The 21,505-nt window shown below is 40.6% G+C and overlaps 1 protein-coding gene and 1 pseudogene across 2 annotated transcripts in view; both read right to left on the bottom strand.

Annotated features, from left to right (window-relative positions):
- The window catches only part of LOC109477108 (E3 ubiquitin-protein ligase pellino homolog 1-like), a 30,616-nt gene extending 20,724 nt beyond the window's left edge, over window positions 1–9,892 (bottom strand). The window contains exon 1 of one of the 2 annotated variants that reach the window (XM_019778166.1): window positions 9,832–9,892. In XM_019778166.1, the coding sequence (XP_019633725.1) occupies window positions 9,832–9,848 (17 nt within the window). In that variant the 5' untranslated portion in view covers window positions 9,849–9,892. Of the gene's footprint in view, window positions 1–7,780; window positions 8,083–9,831 lie in introns of those variants that run through there. The other variant, XM_019778167.1, reaches the window with a different exon arrangement.
- A 4,201-nt stretch (window positions 9,893–14,093) lies between these two features.
- LOC109476977 lies at window positions 14,094–14,989 on the bottom strand (annotated as a pseudogene).
- Between the last annotated feature and the right edge of the window lie 6,516 nt (window positions 14,990–21,505).

Raw genomic sequence — 21,505 nt, 5'->3', positions numbered from 1 at the left:
GGGCTGCTAGCCTGGGTGCCAGACTGTTTCCAGGGCCTGAGTAGGCAGATGGAAGGTCCTGGGGACTGCAGCCTGGGTGCCAGACTGTTTCCAGGGCCTGAGTAGGCAGATGGAAGGTCCTGGGGGCTGCTAGCCTGGGTGCCAGACTGTTTCCAGGGCCTGAGCAGACAGATCGTAAGGTCATGGGGAGTGCTAGCCTGGGTATCAGACTGTTTCCAGGGCCTGAGTAGGCAGATGGAAGGTCCTGGAGTTTGCTAGCCTGGGTGCAAGACTGTTGGCAGGACATCATTACAAGCTACAATGTAGCTCCTTGCAATACTATTGGTCCCAGGGCTAACCTATCTCCAAGGAAATTTTATTATAGACTCCCCTCAGTTGATCTAGACCCCGGTGAGACCCTGGCATGGGTCTGACATCCAGACTTTAACTTATAACTTAGTATAAGGGATTCCAGAGATAGAATCAGGGATGACACAATTTCCCCACAACACACCTCATGTCACATTCTACATACATGTACATGTATAATAACTGTAAATTAAAGAGGTTTAGGTTCAAAGTTTGAAAAATTACATGCCAGGACCTATAGATTGTCACATAGAGAGTAGGAAAACACAATCATGTCATAAATAATATTTAGGAATGGCAAGCAGTTTGGGAAGGACTCAACATGTATTTTCATTGGACTATTTAATTCCTATCTTTAAACACAAAATAATTGTCACTAACAAACAAAACAGTTCACATTTCATACTTGATTGGCATTGCCTGTTCTGACCAAATTTGGTACAAGGCATACTACTCTACTACTACTAGTCGTTAATCAAAGGAAAGAAAAGGGAACCAGGAAAGGGAACCTTGGTGGTGCAGATAAAATTTGTCTGGTGCAGGTTAGTTTGAATGACTTGAAAATGTTAATATGCAGGGATACCTATTTCAAGCTAGTGTGTTTTTTTTTTGTTGAAATGTAACTTACTTTGCTAGTATTACACATCCTTGTCATTGTGTTTTTATTTGAATTCTATTTCATAGATCATGGTAACAATCAGTACAGTAATAGAAGCCACGTTAGTACCTTTCATTCACTTCAAGGTGCAGGTAGACATCAGGAATGCCTAGCTACATTTGTACCTGCACTAACCATGTATGCAAGCAGAATTTCAAGGCATCCCTACTAGTGTCGCTAGGACTACAAATGTACTTATGTAGGTACATTGTCTGTTCTGTTAATGAAATTTACTCCATTAAAAAATAAAAATATTTTTGAATGCTGCTTACATTACTTTCTTGTTACGTGTATTACGCTTTTTCTTCTTCTTAATAATACAGTCAAACCTGCCAAGGAGACCACCTCTTCAAGCAGGCCACCAGTCCATGGTGACCACTTTTTCTCAGTCCCAAAAATTTTACCCATTGACACAAGCATTAAGCAACCTGTCCAAGGTGACCACCTAGCCAACGCAAACGCGTCCGCCCTGAGTTGGGTCCGCTCAAGGCCTGATACCTGCCCATGATGACCATATCATTTTTTATCATATTGATTATTGATGATGTTACTAATGAGAAATCATGGAGAAACCAGCCAGTTTTCCTTGACTGCTGGATGATGTTTTTGTTTGAGGAAAATGTTCCATGTGCCACCCTCCCCACATGCATTTACAGCATTTGACTTTATGTGCTTTTGTAATTATACATGCACCAAGGAGAGTCAGGATCATTTTCACTGCAAAAAATCCTTTCCACTCGTACGTTCCAGGGTTCTAGCTAGTGCAAAGTAGCGTAGGGGCCCCCTACGCTATAATTTTGACCCCCTACGCTAAATTTTCCCCCCTAGGCTATAAATAATTTTACCCCCCTACGCTAAATTTCCCCCTATCCTAATTTCTAATACAGCATAGGGGCATTGTGACTGTATTTCTTTGTTCAAGAATGCCAGATCAAATGTGAAAAAATAAGGATACATTGTACATATCTTAGAAATAATTTTTTCCCTTTGCGTATCCCTCAAATGCCTCTTTTTAAGCTCAAATTTTTAAAAGCTCTGCTTCGCTCCCTCATCATGCGGCCAGTGCCACTACGCTAAAATTAAATCCTAGCTAGAACCCTGCGTTCTCCACTAAAATAGATGAAGTACCAATAACACAATATGCATCATATTCACACTATATAGGATCCATTCTCTTGCAATTACATAAGTAGAAGTGTACCTCATTACCTTTGCCAAGAAGGTTATGTTTTCAGAGGCTTTCGTGTATATGTTTGTGTGTGTCTGTAAACATGATAACTTGAGGAGGCTTAAATGGATTGTCTTGATACTTGGTAGGTGGGAAGGTCTTGATGAGACCTAGAAATGATTAGATTTTGGACCCCCTAGCAGCTTGTTATGGAACTGTAGCTGAACTTCCGGTTTTGGTATCTCATGATCTAGACATGCTAGGGTGATGAAATTTGGATGGTTGGTAGCTCTTGCGCTGTGGAAGAAGTGACGTGAGTTTAAGCCCCCTAGCAGCTTGCTCTGGAACTGTATGACTATCGGTTTGAAAATATTCAAAAGAGGATAACTCAAGAACCGGTTGACGAATCGTCGTGATTTTTGGTATGTATGTAGCTTACAAGCTTACATAATGCTTGATATAATTATGTGACAATTATGCAAATATGCATGTAATTTGCATATTTTATGGCAATTTCTCTAAATCAGCTGCATTCCATGATAGGACTATTGAAGCTTGTGACATTGGTAATTGAGAACAAGAGAAACACAGGCAGATATTGATTATGTAAATGAAGACTTGATTTGCATAATTAATGAGAAAATTTTATAATATATGTAATGATAACTGCCTGGAATTTCATACCTGTGGTATTTGAAAGTTCAGTGAATGTGGACATCATTACACATAATGTATTCAAATCCGGACCTCATTTGCATAATTTATGAGGAAATGCTAGAACGGCATAAAGATTAACATCATTTGGCGAAGGTATGAGATCAGGGAACTCTAGTTGCCAATCAATTACTACATGTAAAATGCCAGATCACTCAAATCAACAGTGGAATTACTCTATAGCTAGTAGGTAATATTCTTAAACTGGTCAAAAATCTTCTAATTTCAGTTTCATGAATGAATGCATTTAGGGAAATTCTAAAAAAATAACTGACCACGACTTTGGAAATGTGCCCTATCATAACAAAAGCCAACTCTGGCAATAGGTCAGACTCAAAGGCACTGACAAGTACCCATTTCCATCAAACATCACTCTAAAGATACAGGACTGGTCGACAGTCTTTTTACTTCCAGGCCCCATTACTGCTGGAGTCACTTGTCTGAAATATCACCTACCAACTAATGGGTCAGTTATTCTAGAGAAATCCCTAGGGATGGCAAAAATTAGGTCAGTTGACACTGTTGTGTGGTAAACAAGGCTGGCAGAGTTTGATGATACTGTACTGTAGTGAATGGCAATCTTAGCTATATAAATACATGTACATATGTCTACAAACATAAGCAGTTTGGCCCATTGAAATAAAATTATAAAGGCCTGCTTGCAACTTATTGATATTATTACCTCTGTAAAATTTTTTGAGGTCAGTCTGTGTGTGTGTCTGTGTTTCTGTAGATTTGTGGTCAGCATACACCGAATGTAACTTCAGATTCAGAACTTCAATCAGATTTAGAAGGCCTTATGGATTGTGATTTGGTTTGTGGGAAAGTCTTTGGAAGACAAAGAAGATTAAGGTCAAATGTGCACCTCCTGATGGCTGACATTGGTATTGCAGCAGAATTTCCAGTGTTTATATCTTAATGTCCTGGACATGCTATATGGTCTTGATTTTTTGGTGGCAGATATCTTTTAATGTCAGAAATAAGTGGTATGTGTTTGGCCCCCTACCAGTTTGCTCTGGAACTGCAAGGGACCTTTCAAAGCATGAAAGATTTTCATGGCATGTAGGTAGCTTAAAATGTACACTCACTCACTCACTCACAGTCACACATAGTTGCTTTAATGCAAATTGGGGACTGATAATCATAACCATGATTTCACTGAGGGAGTCACTCCATACCATATGTATAGGTTTTGGGCCTCCAAGTAACGTTACAATCCCATTGTACTACAGCGTTACCCCCCGTAACTTCCTGTTTCTTCTTTTTTTTTTGTTCTGGACATGCCATGGTCTTGATTTTCTCATGGAAGGTTAGGTTTCGGCCCTTTAGCAGCTTGTTTTCGAACTGCAGGAACATAGTCAGTTCCATACATTGTATCAAGAATGCAACATGATGGTGAATTTTTTGGTAACCAATGTTATTAAACTTAACAACCCATCCAACTAGTGTTTACAATTACAGCCAGAAGAGAACCAAACAGAAGACCATGGGTGTCAAAATTATGATCAATTATGCCAGCTGTTTACATTTAAGACTTTCAACATTTCAAATTTTACAAATATTTCTATGACTTCTAGTGTTTAAAGTACATTACCTTTCAACACACAACATAGTATGATACTGACTTCAGGATCATAACATGTCCACAAGACTAGATATCATACCCATGTATCCTACTGCAGTACTCTACAAAACCGATAGAGTGCCCGAAATCGATCTTGGCCTTCGTTTTCCCAACCACAACCTACCAACCAAATATGAAGATACATGCACCACAACCCAACAAGTTTAAGAAAATCAGCAAACCCTATATGGTATACCTAAACACATAACCTTCTGACAAAGGTAAAAAGACCCTGGCTGCCACACATCCTGTTTTGCAGTTTTAAGGACCAAAACATTCAATCAGAGATAATCAGAGATAAATCTAAGTTAAGTAAAGTAGTCTTCTTATGGCCATATTGTCTGATTGGTCTACAAAAACATTACATTAGCGCATTTACAATTCACTCATTTAACATGTACTACATGCAAATGCAAATCACCAAGTTACAATGGAACAACTGAGCACAGATTGCTAAGTACACATGCATTGTGGCATTATTGGCATCAAACATCTATGATGTAGACTCAACTTTGCTGGGAAATGTATTTATAATGACATGTAGTGACTAAATTTGAATTTTGATTCAATATTTGAATTTTGATTCAATATACAATAGAAGTTTTCATTATTATTTTTATTTTACAAATGCAAAGGAGTTGTCAGTATAATAAATTATAATTCATGTAAATATCTTGAATGATGTCATCAAGCGATGCCATCTCTGACCTGTCTCCAAGGAGATAACCCTTAACCCTTCTGTCTTCCTGGCCTAAGGAAAACCAGGAAAGGTCTGACATACAAGGTCAAGGGTCCAGTTACTAATGAGCTTCCCAGGAAGTCTTACCCTGTGGAATACTCTATTCTAACAGCTTGGGGCTATCATACTACATTGGTCCTGTTTACAAAGGGCAAAAATATTATTTGTCCTACGCCATTTTTGTGGTGCATCCTGAACATGCCATGGCGGGCAGGCTAAAAAAATCTGAAAAAAAAATCTGTCCTACAAAACACTGTGGACCGTCCTAGGACAAATGATTTTTTTTCCTATATTATAGGATGTATTCTGCCATAGGAAAATTAAAGTTGCGTTTCTGGTTTCAGTCCTGAAAAAACTAGGGTCAGTAGGTAGGAGTCTTTTTTTGTTTTAGATTTCAGCTAAAATGACCTGGAGTATAAGTGACTATAACATGTCACAATGCATGGGGACTGTCTCACAGACCCTTTTTCTTGTGGACAGATTTGTCATCCGATTCACTGAAGGAAAAAAAATTGCTCTTGAAAATGCGATAAATGACATTTCAGACTCGGAGGGTTTTCAATTTAGAATCAACCCAGAATGTTTTTTCCGTCAACTCAGTTTTGTTTGACGCAACATCATTGTCTGGGAGCATGCTCTATATAATTAACTCCCAGAAATCTTGACCATCTGAAATGATATTTCTTGTATTTTCAGCAAATTTTACTGCTTGACATCTCTTTCCATATCTTCAAATGCCAATTTTTGACAGTAAAAGACGAGTCAAGAGTGGCAAAATTCTGTCAAATGACCAAAAGACTGGCAGTGGCGAGAACACTAGGCCTGGCAGGAATGTTTTGATAACCGGTCTATCTTTCTTTGCCCAACATTTTGCAGGACTGAACAGCTGCCCTCAGCTGCCCTGGGGAGCCCCCTTCTCTCCCACAGGCTTATATCAATCACACCTTTCCACATCTCCCAAAAATGGACCAAGCAGACAGATGCTACAAGTACAACTCTTTGTCTTCTTAAAATCTTTCAACTACATTTTCAACTCTCCTTGAAGTGCAGTCATAATAAAAATTCTAACAATTTCATGGGGGCCAGCCATCAAGGTATAAAAAGTGAAGCCAACTGCTATAGAATTTCTAATTGTATTTACACTATCATCAAGCATTTGGTAACAGCACTGTGTGACTGGGAAGTGGCAAGTGTGTGATGGGCAAATGTTTCTGTTTATCTGGCCATTTGTTATGATTACACGCCAAGGTTGTTTTTCTTTTTTTTTTTAAAGAAAAGCTATCATACAGAAATAATTGGATGAAGTTTAAATGTATCCTAGGCCATACCAATTTAATTTCTTGGTTAACGGATTCGCCGCTTCATTTTTTCTGATTTGCAAATAAAAATAAAAATAAAAATTCAGAATCACTGCAAAATGCTCATATTTTGCCCTGAACAGTTGAAAACAGTCCTTTTCGTCCTAGTTGTTACAGTTAGTCCATCTTTCAATGCAATGGTATCATTAAAAGTTCAAAATTCATTGTTTAAATTTTGAACCAGCCTGGTGTGTTGACTTCATGGCTCCTATTGTACCATTTTGGGCCATAATACTACATGTAATAGGATGCCTAGGCCGTTTTTTTTTTTTTTCGCCCGCCCGCTCAATTATTTTTCTAGAAAAATCCGTTAAGCAAGAAATTAAATTGGTGTGGCCCTAGGATGGGATGTGGACATTTAGACTTTCCGGTGGACATTTGGGACATATTAATATGACCTATCACAACAGCCGAGGTGGGCTGAATTTGTGCAAAATTATCCTACACTTCAGCAGATTTGGACATCTCTGGTTCACATCAAATCTCGTGGAAGTTCCTCAATTCTTACGATAAGCTTGATTCTGAGAATTAGTACGAAGTTCAGCACAGTCATTAATTCTTCAGTTTTAGTTTCAATCTGTTCTTGTTTTTGTTTGTGTATGATGTTCTCTGTTTATATCTGCACGTTTGCAGTTGTTTTCGTAGTGGCCTCTCTACAGTAAAATCATAACACGAATAGAAATGCTAGTAGTAGACTGGTTTATACGAGTTTCCACTGTACTACTACTATAGCACAGTGATTACTACTATTTGTTTTTAAAAACACTGTGAAAACCCCCTTTCATCTCCTACCCCAAAATTAGATCCCTGCAAACAAAATAATAATACATTTCTATTTGGCCTAGGACTGAAAATACAACATAATAAGTTTTCCTTTTCTTGACATTAAGATTCACGCTTTACTAGTCATTGCCTATAAAAAGTTCTCTTGTTCTGAGAACACAGGATGCATGCTGCACAAGTCCGAAGTTGGGGGATTACGATTTACACTTACAGTACTAGTATATTTTACAGTAATCCACAACACACACTCCCAATTCAGTAAAGAATTGTAAGCGTCTCTTTCCTCTCTAAAGTCTGTTTGATGTAAACTATGTGTTAATTGAGTGTCCAACATTCCTGTACAGTACACGAGTCGATGAAAACCGAAACGTCGTCTGTGTGTACTTACGTTGGCATCGCCTGGTGGACCCCTGACGGAACAACTGATGGCTGCTGCCCTCTTACTCAAAGCGTCGTCTGACGGTCAGAAATAATACCTTTTCCCGCTCTCCACGCAAGGTTTACGCCGATTTTACGTCATACTTGGAGCATGTGAAAGCCAAGGAAACATATTCTGACCAAAACGTCTTGAGAAATCTCCAAGGAGCGCGAGAAACGACGTCAGAAGAGAATGGAAACAAAGCAGGATCGTCCACGACTTGGGATGTCTGCTTCGCTTCTTTCTACGAATCTCGCCAAATCTCGCTCGAAACTGAGTTCACGTGACCGTTAGGGGCGAGAGTTGGTCCTCGGTGATTCAGCCTGTGTGAATCAGAGGACAGGAAGGAGTGTCTGCATGTACTTTTCCGTGAAGCCATTTTATTTCACCGTTGACGGTAGCTTTCGTTCACCATTTGGTAAGCTTTGAGAGAAATCATTCGTTTATAATAAGTGTGATGGGTCACTTTAATTACACGTAGCATGTTATTTGTTATCCTAAATCCATCCTTCACAAAGCGATTAACGTTGATATTGAAAAAAATTCGCATGATACGTGTCAATTTATATATATTAATATACGCCAAGGGGCCTAAAATCATAAAGGAGCGTCCAAGATCCGCAAATAGACAACCCATTCTAAAGAAGAAGAAAAACACATTCTAAAGAGGTCACTTGAAAAGCTGAGGTGATATCGGTAATTCTGTATCATAAGCGTTGCCAGGATCCCCCATGCACACCCTCGGGAAAAGTGTCGTAATAACGTCTACAGGTGAGAGTCCAGGTATGCCATAATGGTTAGAAAGGTCTGACTCACAGCAAATTATAACCGCAAAGACGAGTGAATCATTGTCTCAAACTAAACCCTTACGACAGAAAGAAAAGCTGAAACCAAGGAGGTTATTATTAAAAAATGTCACTGAAGTTGAAACACAATGTTGTGTTGTGCAAATTAATGCTACATGTAGCATTTAAGTAATGTCAGCAAGCGACACTTCCGGGATTTTAAATACTTCGCGATCGTGGCTTAATTTCCGTTTTTCACTCGTTTTAAACATTCTAAAAAATGATACACACGTATATCCAAAATAAACGATTGCAGTTTGTTTTTAAAAAAGGTCGAAACGGTGTCTTTAGAATAACGGGGTTCAAACACGGAAGTGAACATTTATAACAGCTATACAACACATGATTTGAATTATTATGGGTTCACCACACCACGAAGTGGTGTGGTGAAACCATATTGCTTTTTCTGATGTTTCTTCTTCTTCTTCTCCTCCTCCTCCTTCTCCTCCTGCCATTTTTTAAATGGATTCAGCTTCTTCATTTTAGGGCCCAAGGTCCTGAAATTTGGTATGGAGGTACAGTGGGCAAATACCCCTAGGCGTTTTTTAAATTATTGTGATACAGGCTTTTAGAATGGTTTTATTTGAGTTTTTTTGGCTGTGTTATAGCAAATGTATTACTGTGTTAGGGTGCCTTGTTTACCACGTTTGGACATGAGTCATCACAATGGAATGCAGGGCATCAACCAATAGGCATGCAGCTTTCCTCCATACTTCTTGCTGATTGGCTGTTGGGATTTAACTTGATTAACACCTGCACAGAAGCATTTCCATACTGACAGTATGTCTGTATTCAAGTGTTTTGGTAGGTATTTCAAGCTTTCCTGCTCCAGCAGTGGAATGCCGGGCATGGACGTTTTTTTTTTATTTCGAAAATCAACAGTTTGCATTATGCAATTAAAAATCCTAACCAATAAAGTAGGGAATATCTATCCAACTGTTGTTTTAGTTGTATTTTACTTCATATTATAGTTATATCAATGTAAATCATTGTTTTCCCTTGTGTTTCTCATTCTGTCCCTGCCATGTCGTAAAATGTGGTGAACCCATCGCTGTATTTGCTCCAAAGCAAATATTGGCCTTTCTAGTTATGTGTGCGTTGACAACAAATTATCATAGATATCAGAAACATTATTATGTAGGTCATATTCCGTCATAATATTAAATGAATGCTCACCTGCGATGTTTCAGCATAGTCAAACCTGTTGCTCTCAGTGACTGTCACGGTGAATCATCACAAAGTCGAGATCCGATCTGCTATTTAAACCGTCCGCCGACTTCTAAGAACTCGGACAAGTTAGAACTTGCCTACCGACGGCGTCTGGACGGATCATAACCTTTGAACGATTGGAGCCTTGAAATAGAATGAGGAACGGGGCGTGAGCATGTCCGACCCTGTAGACCAGCACGGGTAGATGTCCGGACTGGAACCTTGTAGCAGTTTCATTTTCATTGTTAACGCTGCACACATTGTGTATTAAGCATTAGGACGGTACCATTGTACAAAAAGGAAATTTCTAGTCAGTTCTTTACCAAGTATTCGTTAAAACAACTCTAACCCGATCCATTGCAAGTAAATGACATTCAAAATTAGGAAGTGGAGGTACCGAAATACATATGACGCCGGCCTATACTCAGTGTGTTTAAAAGCTGGAAACACAACTTGTCAGCCATGTTTGTTTACATTGGTGGTGCCACAAAATTAGTGCGCCTCGTGTGGTCTGTTTTATTTTTAGTGAGAAACGTAAATGTCAGAAATGTGAGATAATTGCACAAATGTGTTTTAAAGTGGAACTAAATAACAATCACACAAATATTTGTTTGCATTAAAATATTTCAATTTTTTGTAAAAAAATGTTCCATACACAATAGGCTTTTAACTCAGACTGCGTGATCACAATATGAATATTATGTTAACAGTGTAACATATGTTAAATTTCATTTCCTGTCTGCAAATATAAAGCTTCGGTCACAACCCGCCATACGTGCTTTTTGTCCGTACGTTTTTTGGGAGGCTACGTCTGCTACGTTTTTTCTGAAAACGTGGGGAAGGAGTGGCGTCGACGCACGTCACTCGCACGTCACTCGCACGGTTGCGCAAGGTGTGGCCGTGAGCGGTTGCGTGCATCGTACGTTGCGCAAGTGGTAAGTGAATTGTACGTGTTTACACGTGACGATCTCTGTGCGATTGCAACTCATACCGTATATAAGGAGGCCGTACTCACACATGCTTCTAGTACGTACGGGGCACGCGTGTCGCCCCTACTCGCACGTACGGGTGGTGAATCCGCAGACCGCACGTAGAAAAAGTTTTACGTGTCTGCGTGCTCCCAAATCCGTAGGATTCCGTACGGAGGCGGTACTCACCACGCACGGATGCCCTACGTTTGGCCACGTTTTTGCACGTAGACAGCACGCAGAAGCACGTACGGCGGGTTGTGACCAAGGCTTAACTCATCACTTACTTTTCTAGCGACAAAACAGAATTGGTATGATTTGTAATTTTACCTGCTTCAGCCAATGAGGTTATAGCTCCCGTTGTATGCAGAGTGTACAGGAGTGCCAGAGTATGTATACAGTGCAATTTTACAATTGTACTGTATTCCGTAAAATTGCACTGTATACTCCGGCACCCCTGGTGTACGTGTTACGTTCAAAACAGTACTGCGCAACGCGGGGCACTGCCGCGTTGGACTCGGAGAACGAAGGACGAAACAGAAACCTTGCACATTGTGAGTTTACATTGTGGCATTGTAGGCCTGTATTACTACTTTATGGGCACGCGATTTCCTTTCCCAAGATGAGAATACAAAATTTTACTAGGGATAATCAATGATCAAGTGATCTATAAGAATAAGAGCGTAGACGGGCCGCCCTAATTCAACGTAGAGCGTAAGGCAATGTTTTTAATTATATGGATGACATCCACGCGCGCATGAATTTTCGGCATTTTCCAACAAAAGAGTTAAGTTTTCAACCATATTGTAAATCGTAGAGAACAGTTGCAAAATTATCAAATATATACCGTAAGTTGCAAAACAAAATATTGGAAAACGATACCAATGTCGTAGGATGCCAAAATCAAACGAAAAAGACGAAAATGTAAAGAAATGAATTTGAAGAGTAGATTATTCCCCATACTCTGTGTCATTTGTTCAACCTTCATGACCACGTAGATTTCATAATGAAAGCAACTTTTTTTTGCCAAACTTTTTTTATTCGCACGTTCCCAGAGGATATGCCATCCATATACTCAAATCAACTTGGCCTTACGGCTGGCACCTACCGTCTTCAAATTGGTCGCCGCCATTTTTTCGCTCGTAACGTATGACGTAACCGCAAAGTTCCAAAGGACTAATCCGATGAAATTTCACAGGTCGGCAAAACAAAACAAAACAAAACAAAACAAAATATTTTTGATAAGGAAATCTATTAGATATTGACATTTACTGCCCTTTCTCAGCACATATTCGTCATTATTTTAATACTTGAAGCGTTTGAAATTGTCCTAAAACAAGTCTCACCTCTTTATATTTTGGGTACCACCTGGTACCGTATCTGTTACCTGAACCTTTACGACTGGCTCAACAGAGCTAGTTGTATAGAGGTCAATTTTGTTTCAGATGACGTGAACCATGTATATGCATACGTAGTGCATGGAACTGGCTCCATGGAGCTAAATAAAAACCTGTCGCAGGGCTGCATAAATCGTTGTTACTTACGATCTCTCTCTCTCTTTCTCTCTCTCTATCTATCTATGTCTCTTTCTCTCTCTCTCTCTCTTCCTCCCTCCCTATATAAAACTAGTTCCCCCTCAAAAAATTAAGGTGGGTCTGGTATCTGGTTTCAAATTTCCCCCGCTGAGCTCAACCAATCAATAAGGGCCTCGTGAGTATCAAGTTTCCCCTCAACCAATCAAGACTGGCCTCCTAAGAATCCAATTTCCCCTCATATCCAATCAAGACCGGCCTGGTGAGTATCAAGTTTAGCCTTCAATTATCAACGAATCAAGAAGAGCCTCGTGTATATCAAGTTCACCCCCCCTGCCAATCAAAAAGGGCCTGTTGAGGATAAGGTTTACCCAAAACGATTTATTACCTCCATGAAAAATGGAGGTATTGTTTTTGGCGTGTCTGTCTGTATGTATGTCTGTGTGTGTGTCTGTCTGTGTGTGTGTGTGTGTCTGTCTGTGTTTCCGCAACTTTGTAGTCAGCATAACTTCAGAACGCCTTTATGGATTGTGATGATATTTGGTACGATGGTAAGTCTTGGAAAGACAAAGGTCAAGGTCAAGTATGGGCCTCCTGGTGGATGACCTTGGTACTGCAGCAGAACTTCCGGTTTTTGTATCTTTTGTCCTGAACATGCTATGGTCTTGACTTTTTCGTGACAGATAGCTAATCCTGTCAGGAATAAGTGGCGTAAGTTTGGTCCCCCTAGCAGCTTGTTCTGGAACTGCAGGTTAGTTTCTGGTAAAAACTTTCAAATCCAATAAGTCCACATTGGAACAACATATTTTCATCATTTTTGGTGTGTAGGTACCTGAGAGACAGTTGTACATGATTAAATGCAAATTATGCAAATGAGGACTTAATTTGCATAATTAATGAGGAAGTTCTATAATTACAGTGTTTCATATAATGGTACTGCTATACATGTAATCTATTTAATCTGTGGCAGGCGGAACATCAACAGATACCAATTATGCAAATGATGACCTAATTTGCATAATTAATGTGAAAATTCTGTGAATCCTTATTGGTGAATGATGGGAATTTTATACCTCGTAACATGTGTAAGTTACTTAAAGGTTTGCGTCGCTATGCATATATTATGTTAATGTAGAGGTTGTTTGCATAATTAATGAGGACAAAGCAAGCCCATATTTCATGGAGGTATGAGATCTCGGAACTCTTGTTAATCATGCTCACTACAGGACTGTTTATTCAACCAGTTTTAATGATCTAGACCACAAAGTGACATTTATCATACCAATTCCTATCACTAATAGATTGAAAAACCTTGACAAATGTAACAACATAATACAATGACTAAAATGGTACAATGTTAAAAGATATATAATCATTCTAGATACGAATTCTAAAACAACATGTTAGTTAATCCTAACCCACCCAAAACCTACCATGCATCATTAGTTAAAACTACATTGTGTTCAACAATCCACAAGCTTATTACAAACTCATGCCTGCAGGTTATAAAAAAAGCAATATTAAAAGATATGATGGTAAATACATGTAAAGGAATATAAAATTGCAATACTAATTACTATCGTACTGAATGATAGACTAATTGTTTAGGTTTTAAGCAAAACTCCATTTTGATGTATAGACTATACAATACACTTGACGCAAAAATGCACAATCTTCTGGAACCACAGAATATACACTCCAACACAATAACAGTAAACTTTATATTGATCTACAGTGGTAGAAGAGGCATATCATCTTCATCTTCAAACCACTGGTAGTTGGCATCTCGCAATGGAATTTCATCTTGCACTTCCTGAATATTTTGCATGGGGCCATGTACCTGCACTTCGGCAATGTTCCTAGCCCGAGCCTGTTCTTGCTGTTCTGGAATGATCCTAATTGGAGCTCGTGCCTGCTGTTCAGGAATATTTCGTCCAGGAGCTTGTGGCTCCTGTTCCGGAATGTTCCGTTCCTGATCCTGTCCGTGCAGCTGAGGGTCTGGGTCCCGGGGCAGCGGATCGCCCAGAGCGTCTCGCAGTCGCCTCCAGAACAGCGGCCTTTTCCGCACGTCGTGAGGCCACGTCAGGTACGTGTCCCTCTTTATAACGGCGTTCAAATGGCGGAACCGTTTCAACATTTGGTCAGGAATCCTCTCCAAAAGCACCAGGATGAGACGCACCCCTCCCCCCTCCTCAAACATGTGGTACTGGGCCAGCTGGAACTCGTACTCGCACCACTTACTCTTCAGGAAGTTCCTGGTGATGAGGCAGACGGTTCTCCGGCTGTTTGTCACGGCATCCGCGATGTTTTCCACAATGGGAGCACCGACTGCAAAGTCCCTTTCGTGTATGACCAGACTGTATTCCGGCTCAAGATTCTCTATTGCTTCATGTATAACCCACCGGACGTCCCGGTTGTTGTAGGCAAGAAAAGCATCGTGCGTGTATCTGGGCGGCTCTTGGTTCCTTACCTCTCCAATCCCCGGTCTCCTCCATTTGGCCAACATCCACAGGTAGTACTGAACACGGCCGATGTTGTAGTCGACCAGGAAAATGGTCATCATGGTGAGGAAGATGCCCGAAGAGGCGAGTACACAAGCCAGGAGGCGGTTGGGCCGGAATCCATGACTACAGTCTGTGTCGAAGAACATTCTTTCCGATGGATCATTTCTGTCGTTCGGTTGTTCTTTCTGCATCAACCCTTCTATCAAACGTCGTCCACGCAGACGAGCTGGAAGGGAGCAATTGTAGCTTCGACCAAAGTCAGGATAAGGGTTGTACAAGTTCGGCACCCTGTCGTATTTTTGCTGGGCCCACTCAACAAACCACATCAAGTTACAGTCACACAGAAACGGGTTGTCTGCAATGTCGATAGTCTCTACCCGGTAGACAACAGGACCCAATGTTGTTTGATTTAATACAGCCATCCTGTTTCTGCTCAGAATCAAATTCCTCAACATGTACAGATGGTTAAGAGCGTTGCCGATCTCTGCTATCCTGTTGGCTGCCAGGTTTAGATGCCTAAGATTCTTCAGACCGTCAAATGTCATCATTGTGACAGTTTGTATTTGGTTGTCACTGAGATCCAGGAATGTTAACCGTGATACATTATCATAAAGTCCACGGAAGGCGGATGGCATGACGGTATTGATCTCGTTATGACTGAGATCCAGATGTTCCAGCCGGACCAACCGACTGAATTGTCCTGTCTCGATACGCTGAATGCGATTTTGAGAAAGAGTCAATGTCTTTAGGTTTATCAGTGATTTTGGTTGTGGACTCAGTAGGTAATCGACGTGATCCAATATTATACGTTGTATAGCATTGTTATCCAGCCTAAGTGTTACTAATGTTGATTGCCCACATGGCAGTCCATAATTATCAAAAGAGTTGATGCGGTTGAATGAAAGGTCGAGGTACTGTAAATACACCATGCAGTAAATTTCGGTATCCAAGATTCCAATATTGTTGTGGCTTAAGTCAATAACGTGTACAATAAACATAGCATACGAATGCCAAGGTAGACAACCGCCATCTACAACAGTAATTGCGTTATGACTCAAATTCAGATGATTTACACTGTTTAAACCACTGAAGTTAAATGATACTGGGTTGCGGCATATCCATTGCTTTTCTCTTTCGTATCTGCTGTTTAAGTTATTCTGACTGAGATCAAGATAGTCCATGGTCTCTGGAAGCTGAGCCTGGGAGGTTACCAATTCATTTTTGCTCACATCAAGATGAGTAAGAGAGGTTAGGTCCTCAAATATGCCTCTTGGTAAAGTAGAAATTGAGTTATGTGCCAGGTCAAGATGAGTGAGTGAGAACAATCCTTGAAACACGCCTTGTCGTAAGGTAAAGACGTGATTATAGCTCAAGTTAAGATGCGTGAGCGAGGACAGTCCGCTGAACGTCTTGTTTGGTAAAATGGCCAATCGGCCCAGAAAAAAATCCAGCTTTTGTATACGTTGCAAACCTGCAAAGGCGTTAGATTTTATGCCTCGAAAGTCTGAATAACCTAAATTTAAAAACAGATCTTTTAAATATTTCAGACCTTCTATTCCTGCTAAAGTATCAGACGTAATCGTTTTGTTAATTTGTTGCATGGAAAATGACATGTACAGCTTCTGAATCTGCGTGTATTCAAGTTCAGGCAGAATGTCCATAATGTTGGCATCTAAAAGTTGGCGGAGGTCCATCGTCTGAAGATGTGTCAATGACTTCAGCAGGCCGGGTTCTAGCTTCCTACCCTCACCAAGGAGTAAATGTTTCAGAGTAAGTAACAGTGGCTGAAACATCTGAACAGTAAAACTCGGAGGATGCATGGAAAAGGAAATTTCTACTGTCTGTAATTTAGATAGGTTTTTAAATACAGGACCAAAATACATGTCACCGACTCTTGGCAGACAAAAATAGACTTTCAACTTTTTAAGTTTGTACAGCGGTTCCCACAACAGGCGTCGTAGTAAGAACTTGCTTCCGCTGTGGATCACTGGACTGGGCCTGCAAAATTCTCTTATGTCAATGCTTTCCAAGGAAGTCAATGAATCAAAAATGTGATCGGGAAAATTGCTGCTGTTTTTCACAGTGAGTTCTAAATGCGTCAGTTTAGATAAGCCCCTGAACACTCCCTCACTGACCGAATCGGTTAAGGTCATCACGGCCAGGTAGTTCAGGTTTCGCAGATCTTGGAAAAGTCCATTTTGAAGAGAAAACAGGGGATTTGGTACAGGTACAATCCACCCGCGCAAATCAAGATGTTCTAAATTCTCCAACCCTGCGAACGTACCAACCTCGATCGTCTGTAGATTATTTCTATACAGGACTAAGTGTCTCAGATTTCTTAACCCACTAAACGAGAAGTTGTACAGTTCGGTTATGTTGTTTTTAGTGAGCTCCACCGTGATGACAGACTTGGGGATGCCAGGCGGTACCTCGGTTAGAAGTGCTTTGTCTGATTTTTCGTACCATGGATTATATACTCCGGTACACACCACAGTTGTTGAGTTCCATGTCTGGCACACAGGCGGGGGGAGTTGCCCTCTAACTTGTCCATGTTGGGCGATGAACGCTGAAACCACAGCCAAGCAGACTGCGAGAAGAGCGGGGGTAGACTCCATGTTTTTTAACTGTTTTGTTTGATTCGTTTTGGTGTGAACCTGTGGAAGATAGGAATATTTGGTAACTTAGTTAAGTAATATCGTTTTTGAGACAGAGGGAAACATTCCAGAGGAACCATGCGTTAACACGTTGAGGATAATGAGTAGAGCGACTGCAATTTTATATATTTCCGGGTAGATTCAGCCTATTTCCGCCATGTATTTTTTCTTTCATATGGCCCCGTTAGGGCAGGGATATGTATAAAGATTTATTAATTTATATAGATTTATTGTCTTTGTACACTGTCTGGCCCGTTTTTAGTGAATCAAAATCATATTTCGACCCAGGCCGGGTTCAGATAATTGGGCAATTAACTGGATCGTCCACAAGATGTCACAGTTAGGAAAAATTTCACAATGATAATTTTTCTTACTTTTTTTTCTCTTATCATTATATTACATTATTTATAGTTTTTCCAGTCAGTGTTACATATATAAACATGTTTATATATTCCTTCCACGTCACCAGCCAACCTTGGCTCTAAAACGCAGGCTTTGGATTCTTCATATTACCACATTCTTTACCTCTCATGCTGTAAACATGTGTGTTGTTGGGTAGTGGTTCTTGCGTGACGGTATGCAAACCTCGCTGTCAGAAGGATTCGGATCAGACTCAGAGAACAAAAGGACATGTTGTGGGGGAAAGTCAGGAATGTATACCGTGGAGTACGCAACAGAGCGCTTAGTTAGCGTGACATATGTCCGTAAAATACGGCACATGTAGGGTTTCATCGTCTCTCTAATTGTGAAACCTAGAATGGCCCGAGAAGTTATCAGGAAACACGACGTCTAGTTCTCCAAGTCGCTTTACTAATGAATACCACAAGTTACGTATACAGGGCTAGTAGGTATGGCGTCACTTGTGTGTAACATCAAAGTTTCATGCCTTAAACTTGTAAGTCACACCGGCACAGAAACGGTGGCGTCCTGAAAACTGACTGATGGCAACTTTCCGCACTGCTACCTGGTGTTGTTGACTGCTTTTTTCCTCAATAATTATTTACCAGAAATGTGGACTTTTCGGCCAAGTTCGGTGGGGGGACACTTCTGCATAGGGGTACTATGCAGAAGTGTTCCCCATGCAGAACTGTCCCCCCACCGAACTTGGCCGACAAGTCCACTTTTCTGGGCAAAAATCATTGTGATCCATCGGTGACTATGCCGACTTTGTGTCCAAAAGATTCATAACTTTAGACACATGCGATCTTTCGTTATTCCGTGAAGGGGACACTTCTGCATAGGGGTACTTTCAAAATACCATGGAAACTCGCTGGAGATTGACAGGGCCGGGGGACACTTCTGCATAGAACACCTGCCACACAAACAGTCAACAGGCAAAATGCAGAAGTACAAAATGCGGATGTGAAACATAAACATAAGATTGAAAAGCAGCTTATTGAGCAGCCGAAACCCTGGAGCGACTATCACGACCAAAGCCACGCCGATAAACCCCGACTTAACTCCGAATAAGTTGCCATAAATTACTCATTGAAACGGGAAGGCATAACCGTATTCCTCTCCAGAATAGACTCTGTCAATACTGTAACATGAATAGAATAGACTGTACTTTATATTCTAATGAAAGATCTGTCCTTTTTAATCATATCAAAGAGAAGTTCCCATACTTTGAACACCTAAGCGCAAATGATAAATTTATATTTTTGATGCGTCTAGACAAACCCTGTATCACAAACATGATCTGTTCCCACATTTTCCACTGTACAAAAAAGCGAGAAGAAGTTGACCTCTCTATATTAGCTCAGTAACTAGAACACTTTGTATTAGCCTAGTATAGTATCCTTGTATGTTACGTATGTATGTATGTATGTATAAGTCAATTAGTGTATCTTTTGTCTCCACTTTTCTACATACGTGTTTGTTATGTGTCTGTTAATTCTTGACCTGTACCTAGCCCGTCGTGGCATGAATGTACAATAAAGGTATTTCATTAAAGGACACTAGCCGACGGCCGGCTGGTGCACCCCCCTTCCTTCCCAACCCCGACCTACTCGACATACAGATTTAGGTACCGAGCCATTCAACTACAGGGATTGAACTAATAGGTATTAGATACTAGAAAACTGACCTTCTCAGCAAGATGTAATATGAAAAGAGCAAAACGGTCGGTAGTGGGTTGTTGCAGAGGGAACGACGGTCTGTCATCTGAAACTGCACTGGTCGATATGCCGACTGCTCTCAAGACTGGCACCTATTGTACGCTTCTCTTGGTTCGCAGTGTTCTGGTTGGACGGCGGATGCCTTTGCATACCCAAGGTCGCAGCACACAGTATTAATGGGCGACGCGGGTATAGAAAATAGTACAGCGAATATTCTTGAAGGGTGGGTAGAAAGCCTGATAAGAGCGTCAGCTAGATGTAAACTGCGCTGTGTGGTGTAAGAATGTATCGGGTTTGAGACTGTATGATTTGAATTGTGAAGGATTTGCAGTTCGTGAAATGCGCCGTATTACGCAACTGGCTTTCCGGGTGAGTCGGCTGCAGTTCCGTTGAGTGACCTCGGTATATGTAGAGGGCGATTTCAAATATTCGATGTTCGTATTGGTGAAGTGCACCCTACTATAACTTTTAACCACGTCGAAGTGAGTCATAGTAGTAGTAGTAGTAGAATGGTTTTATTACAAGAACAAGAAAATGTACACACAAGCCTCCTGGCAGCTATGATGGCTGAATTGCGAGGCTTATTCTAAGATCATGTTGCGACAAACTATGTACATTCATAAATATAGTTAAATTTAAAAGCGAATATTTAAAATTGACATACAATATAGCTGTGTGGACAGTGTGGAATTACTGCTACTAAAACGTACTAGTAATAAAAGTTCATGATCTACAGTTCATTTAGTCGTTTGACCGGGGCAGGAACCCCGCTCGCCGTGTAGCGTTTAGGCCCGGAGGGCTGCTGGTACCGAGTGGCATTTCGTAGATTTCTGCCATGCTGTAGACCACGGGTAGGGGGAAGCCAGGAGCAGAAGCGTGAAGACTTTTCCGCGCTTGTAGCAAAGTCAGAGCATAAGTGTTCTCTTCTATCCACCAGACGTTGCAAGTCGAGCAGCGCTAGGGTTTCAGTGTACGAGATGTACCTGCGTCCTAGAATACTTCAGTCTGCAGGCTCGTTGAAGAGATTCATTTGTCACGTATAGATACAGTTACTAGTGAATTCTTTCATCAGTGACAACTTGGAAGGATAAGGATACTAACCTCCAAATTTTTGATGGCTATCAGTCCATCTTGTTCACGGAGTGGCCTAATCTCGCGAGAGCGCGAGACTAGGCCCGAGACTTGCTCGTTTCTAAACGTGCTCTAGGGCGGCGGACTGTTTCTATGTCAGCGCTGAGCTCCAACAGAGCGACTATGAGACTGCCACATTTTAAAAAAGTGTTATATTGAAGTCTTCTCAACGATGTCTTCAACACCTTGATATCTCAAAGTGTACATCCTTGCACCTAGACGATTATATTCCTGATGCTGCACCTCATTTAATCTACTATTGAGTTTTCTTATTTTATTTTCATTGTATATTTACAAAATAAAAAACAAACAAAACAACAACAACACAAAAGATAACACATATACCACGGATCCAAATACAAAGGTACTTGTAACAGAATAAACAAACAAAAGAAATAAACAAAATAATACCAGCCAACTAAAGCTATAATAAATACTACATTGTTGTTGTTTGTTTCCTTGTTTGTTACCTCCATGAAATGTCATGGAGGTTATATTTTTTGGCGAAGAAAAGACAAAAAGAAGAAATATCCGATTTTTAAACCCTATTCAGAGTGTGTTTTTTTTTTGAGGCTCGCGCCAACTTTAATCTCAAACAGCGCCTGAACGGCAGTGAATGATTTTTTGTGTTGCATGGCAACGGGTTTCTGACAGGCAGTTTTTTGGGAAAAATAAATAATTTTGGATTAACCCTACCTAGACCGGGCTTTTTTGGGCATGGGGGGACCGGGGGGG

This window comes from Branchiostoma belcheri, unplaced genomic scaffold (genome assembly GCF_001625305.1).
Source record: "Branchiostoma belcheri isolate BF01 breed outbred unplaced genomic scaffold, Haploidv18h27 scaffold4, whole genome shotgun sequence".
Classification (NCBI taxonomy): domain Eukaryota; kingdom Metazoa; phylum Chordata; class Leptocardii; order Amphioxiformes; family Branchiostomatidae; genus Branchiostoma; species Branchiostoma belcheri.
This window is presented reverse-complemented; position numbering and strand designations above follow the sequence as displayed.